Source organism: Malus sylvestris, chromosome 17 (genome assembly GCF_916048215.2).
Source record: "Malus sylvestris chromosome 17, drMalSylv7.2, whole genome shotgun sequence".
Classification (NCBI taxonomy): domain Eukaryota; kingdom Viridiplantae; phylum Streptophyta; class Magnoliopsida; order Rosales; family Rosaceae; genus Malus; species Malus sylvestris.
The window spans coordinates 32,174,154-32,179,809 of record NC_062276.1 but is presented as its reverse complement, the minus strand read 5'-3'; the positions used below and the strand labels follow the sequence as shown (position 1 = coordinate 32,179,809).

General features: G+C 36.8%; 1 protein-coding gene across 2 annotated transcripts; it reads left to right on the top strand.

Annotated features, from left to right (window-relative positions):
- Positions 1–936: 936 nt before the first annotated feature.
- Positions 937–5,394, top strand: LOC126612226 (uncharacterized). 2 transcript variants are annotated; one of them, XM_050280595.1, is made up of 5 exons: positions 937–1,236; positions 2,542–3,436; positions 3,544–3,638; positions 3,732–4,952; positions 5,037–5,394. In XM_050280595.1, the coding sequence occupies exons 2-5, from the start codon at positions 2,575–2,577 to the stop codon at positions 5,064–5,066; spliced, it is 2,208 nt and encodes a 735-aa protein (XP_050136552.1). In that variant the 5' UTR covers positions 937–1,236; positions 2,542–2,574; the 3' UTR covers positions 5,067–5,394. The 2 variants fall into 2 exon arrangements, with proteins under 2 accessions (XP_050136552.1, XP_050136551.1); XM_050280594.1 differs by having other exon boundaries at positions 938–1,236; positions 2,554–3,436.
- Positions 5,395–5,656: the final 262 nt, after the last annotated feature.

Here is a 5,656-nt window from a genome sequence, read left to right as displayed (position 1 = left end):
CTTGACTTGCACTACCGCACATCATTTTAATCATTCTGTTAAAATTTCGTCCATATTTTTTGGTAGTGTGTAATATGGTCCAACTAATCCAATCAAATGGTACCACCTAGATTAACTATGAGAAACTATTTTTTAAGATTTAAAACTAAAAATAAAATAAGAAATTAAAAGAAAAAAAAGACATCTTCGTCTTCATTTGGGTATATGCTCAAAAAGAAGAGGAAGGCACCATGACACCACTAAAGCTCTTGGCCTCCCTGAACTCACTCCTCATTCTCTCTAGTTGGTTATAATTCAACAAATTTGAATTGGATTTTTTTTTTTCCGAATGGGATTGTAGGATGTGAAAGAAATGCCAGCGTGGAATACTCGTCAGTTGGTTCACTCTAAAATAATAGTTCTTATAGTTAATCCATTTGGCGCTATATGATTGGATTAGTGGGACCACATCAGCACACTAACAAAAAAATATTTATGAAATTTTAACAGAATGACTCAATTGATGTGCGATAGTAAAAGTCAATGACTAAATTTATCGGTTTATAAAACTCAGGAACCAAAATGAGAAGTTTGATCAATATCAAAGACCATTTGCTATAAAAATCATTCTTTTGTGTAATCAGCGTGTCACAATTTTATTGAATTTATGGGTCCCACATGCAAACTAATAAAATAATTGATAGAATCCAAATGGAAGGACCAACTTGATGGGCTGTAGTGAATGTTAAGGAAGACATTAATTGATTTTGAAAGTAAATGGCCAAAATAATGAGTTTGGTAATCTCATAGACTATTTGTGATAAATCTAAATATCATTATTTTTTTTCCAAAAAAATCAATATTACTTTTTTGCCAAAAGAAGATATCATTATTTTATTTATATATTTATCTATGTGTTCAAATTTGGCATTTCATCATCGGCGGGTAAGCGCTGCTCTGCGGCCAAGTATTAAATGACACAAGCGTACAAACCAGCCTCTCTCTCTCTCTCGCCCTTTATTCTATTCTTTCCCTACTCTACTCTCGCTGTCACATTTCTCTGAATTCCTAGTAGGATTAGGTATTGATTCTCATAAAATCTCTCTGCCTCAACTCTCTCTTCCATTCCATGCCCTCTCTTTCTGAGACTTGTGGAGGAGTTCTCATTTGCTAGTCTTTCCAAGAACCACACCGACGACCTGGTTTCTCTCTCTCTCTCTCTCTCTCTCTCTCTCTCTCGCTTCCTCTCTCATCAGGGTCAGTGTTTCTCTTAACTTTTCACTGCAATTTTGTTGCTCTTCTTCTTCTTCTTCTTTTTTTTTTTATCAACTTTTTTTTGCAAAAAAATATATTTATCCGAAAGATATCTGAGCGTGGATTTGATGGTTGACTTGTTCCTTGTTTCTGATCAAATGGGTTTTTAGTTTTGTTTAATTGCTTCAATAAAGATTCAAAATTTAGTATTTTTATTAATTAGCTTGGATTAAAGCGCAAGAATTTGTTTGAGGATGAAAGATTTTGATGTTGGTAATGAAGTGCTGCAAGGAATCAAGTGTTTGAATTTTGTACTGGGGTGCTGTAATTATTGTTGATTAATTAGAATATTAGGAATTTAATTTACCCATTAAAGCAGTCTTAGGTCTTTGGGTATTTACTATTTGACCAGAAAGAAAGAATAGGACCAGTCACTTTCACAAAGTGTACCTAACCTTCTGTTTGGCTGCTGAGAAAGATGAAAAGGAAAGAAAATGATGAGAGTGTTACCTTAATTACTCCAGAGTTTTGTTGCTTGATGTTACATTGACTTTATAAATCTTTGGTGGCCAGTAGTGAAAGTTCAAGTCCAATTGGTTTATTTGCTTTTGGGCTTTCGGGTTGAGTGTAAAGCCACATCGAGGATTAGAATTTAGCTTGACGAAAATAGTGGATCTCTAACAATGTCTGGTTTTAACTTCATTTTGTTAGATATTAAGTCGGTTAATTAGCAGGTCGGCATGAGTTAAGGGAGTTTTAATTCAAAAACTTGGTAGCTTGGGAGGAAAAGCAATGCTCAATTTGGCAGTACATTGAAGTAGATACTGTTTTTTTAGAACCTAAACCTCTAATCTTTGTTTGTCTAAATTCTTGTGATGCAACACGTGCAAAATAATCATGTAAGGGTTATTTAGAAGACAGTAGATTCATCTCGAATCCTTTGAAATTAAATAAGTCTGTTTTCCTGAATTGTCGAAAGTGTTTACCGCTCATTGACATTTTTGGTATCAAACCGAAAAAACTGTGGAAAGAGTGTCTGAAATTTCCACGTTAGTATGTTTTATTGAACTCAAATCAACTTTCAGTTGGTATTTACTCACTTTGTTTTTGCAAGGATTGGGCGGCATATTTATCATTTGTTGGTTCATAGACATGTTTTAGTAGATTTAGTTTTCTTACTTGCCTTTATATTGGACCTTTATATCCGACACTGCCACACACCAGATTAGTTTATATACATCTCCGATATGCAGCTACTCACGTTCCTTAGTTTCTTTTCTTCTTTGGAATGTAATTTGATGAGAACAGGGTGCTTTGTAGGAAAGAAAACTATAGTACACGATGCTAAAGAATATGATGGAAGAGAAGCAGTTAGATCTTAATCAGCCACTTCTGTCTGTGAGACGATTTTCACCTACAGCAGTCACCTTAGAAGCTAATGACAAAAGGAAGACTGATAAGTCAATACCCAAACTACCTCCTCTTCCCTTTTACAAATCAGAACTGAAATCAGGTCCAGTGAGGCACCCAGGTAGTGTTCCTTTTGTATGGGAGAAAGTCCCGGGAAAACCCAAGGATGAAAGAAATTCACAGACTCGGGGTATTGAGCAGCCTCCCACTACGCCGAGGCTTCCGCCTGGAAGGGTTTTGAATGCTAAGAAGCAAGCATTGGATAAATGTTCTAAACGCACTACAACTGCTCAGTCCCCAACTGGAAATGTACTTTCCAATTTTAACAATGTTTCAACCTTTGATACAAAAGAAGTTACCAAGTGTGACAGCCTTAAAGAGGGGATGGATGATAAGGATATTGCTGATTCAGAGGATGGTGATGAGACCTATTTAGATGCACTTGACACACTTTCGAGGAGTGAATCATTCTATTATAACTGTAGTATAAGTGGTTTGAGTGGACTGGACGGTCCAGATGCCAAACCATCTGGAACCTTCTCAACAGATCCACAGACTCGTGACTTCATGATGGGTCGGTTCTTGCCTGCAGCAAAAGCAATGGTTTCAGACACACCTCAATATGCTACCAGGAAGCAACCACTTGCACGAGAGCAAGCAATTTCTCAAGAGCAACCTAGAGGGATGAAGAAGGTAGCAAGCGGGGTTAAGCAACATCCACTTAATCAATATAGGCCAAATGATTTGCCACATAATTTTCAAGTTATAGCTGGGGACAAAAGTGAGAATGAAGGTGATTATATAAGGATCTGAAAATTTATTAGGTAAAGTTTTTGAGTCATTTCCTTGATTTAAAAAAAAAAAAAAAAAAATTCTTTTGCCTTCTTAACCTTGTCCCAGGTATGAGAGTGCAACCGCGATTACCCGTTTCTTCAGTTAGTAGACTGCGAGCTAAATCTTCCTATGCCAGTGCTTACAGAGAAGCTAAAAACGAGGTATTTTGCCTTATTTACTTGCGTTTCCCCAGTTTTCCATGTGTTATTATCACGTCAAGAATCTTTATTGAACAGTTTCTATATTTTCTCTAGCATTCTGGGGGTGATGCTTGTGAACAAAGATTGACAAATGGACATCAGGAAGCTGGGATGCCTGAAGATAGGAATGATTTGCAATGTGAATCCAACCAGATCAAAATAAGCGAATGTCAGAAATTAGATGGGTCACCTGTATATAGGCATCAGCAAGGTAGTAACATATCACCCTACCGAAAGGAATGTTTTCATCATGAAGAAAAAGGTTTTCTTGGTCTTCCTGAAAAAGCGAAGAATTCCAGAGATACTAGTAGCTCTGGAAAGTATCGAAAAGGCCACAACAATTTTAGGGAATTATTGGCTACTGAGAATGTTGCTCAATGGGAAATGGGCCCAGGGAGTCCTGTATTTGAGAAGAATCTGTATATTGATTTTGTGCATACTGTAAAATCTCCTAAGTCGAAGTCACATTCCTCAGATACAAAGGGCCATATTATTCAGTACAGAGGGAATGATATTGAAATTCCTGAGAAAAGAAATGAAGTGAAAGAAACCCCTTCGGCAGAGTTTTCATTCCAAGATATTGAGTGCTTGGGTGATGGAAATGAAAGGGCAATAGTGCCATTTCAAAGTTTGGAGTTTCCTGACTCCAGCTTTCTATCTTGGTCTGGCAGATCCAAGAAGGATGATCAAACAGACATGAGAAATGGTTTTTTATCAGGTCAGGATTCTAGCAAATTTGCAAGCTCAAAAGTGGCTGAACAAGAAAGGTGTAACTTGAAAAGCCAACATTTAGAGAAATCAGTTCATTGGGAAAATTTTAATGGCCTTACTCAGGATTGTATTACATCGACAAGGGCGAAACTGGATGATGAGAAAAAGAGTGATTTAAAAAGCCAACAGTCTAGAAAATCAGGAACAGAAGAAAGTTCTCATAGCCATGTTCAGAAGTCTATTACATTGACCAGCTCAAAAGTGGCCAACGGAGGAAAGATTGATTTAGAAAGTCAACAACTTGTGAAATTTGGTAATCAAGAAAGTTCCCAGGGCCACAATTCACGACGGCCTCTTGGACCACCTTTACCGAAATCTCCATCAGAGTCTTGGCTAAAGCGTACCTTACCTAGTATTTCCTCGAGGAGCTCATCTTCACAGTGTTCTTCTGGTTCACAGATTTATGCTATCAGCCAGCCTTCGAAGACGTCCTCTCTTGGTACCAAATGGGAGACAATTGTTAAAACTTCTAACAAGCACCATGGACATCTGCGGTTTTCAGAGGTAATTCCTTAACTCGTCACCTTAACTGCTTCAGTTTACCTGTTTGGTGATTGGATTTGTTAATGATAATTTATATTTTGTCAGGAGCTTCTGACACCTATACCGGAAGCTTAGAAGTCGGATGTTTATCTGAAGCTCACCAGCTTATGTGAATACTCTTTCTATGGGTGTAAAGGTGCTGAATATAGTTTTTTTCCTTTCACTTTTCTAAAAGTTTCTCTCGAATGTGTTGCCCTTGTAAGCTTTATACACAGAAGTTGGTACCTAATGAAAACTATATATCAATAAGCCCATCTCGTATCATGTAATTTTCTTGTAAATCTCATCATATCATTTTTTTGAACTTAACTTTCCTTTAGTAGGATTCTTGTGTAAGGGGAATCAAAAGATGTATTTGTTTCTTCATTTCCTTAATAAAAGAAAAGTGATGTACTTTGAGCCACTCGCTTTATCTTCCGTGCATGTTAAGCTGATAAATCTTATACCAATTCGATATTTTTGTTGAGTTGATGAGGTTTTAGAATTAACATATCGGTTTGGTTACATGAATTTGGAGGCTTAATATCTTCCGATCGATTATTGATCACATTTTTGTGTATATTATGGCTAGTTTGAGAGAGAAGTATTTGTTTATGTTTGGCTTTAAAAGCCTAGGATTCTTTTGCAGCGTTCCTAAGAAACTGTTGCAAAAGTGAACCATTATC

Bases quoted from the DNA above. Each gene is read 5' to 3' on its own strand.
- LOC126612226 (XM_050280595.1), top strand. From the start codon at position 2,575: ATGCTAAAGAATATGATGGAAGAGAAGCAGTTAGATCTTAATCAGCCA. The intron at 3,639-3,731 runs GTATTTTGCCTT...TATTTTCTCTAG, and splicing joins ACAGAGAAGCTAAAAACGAG to CATTCTGGGGGTGATGCTTG. The intron at 4,953-5,036 runs GTAATTCCTTAA...ATATTTTGTCAG, and splicing joins GACATCTGCGGTTTTCAGAG to GAGCTTCTGACACCTATACC.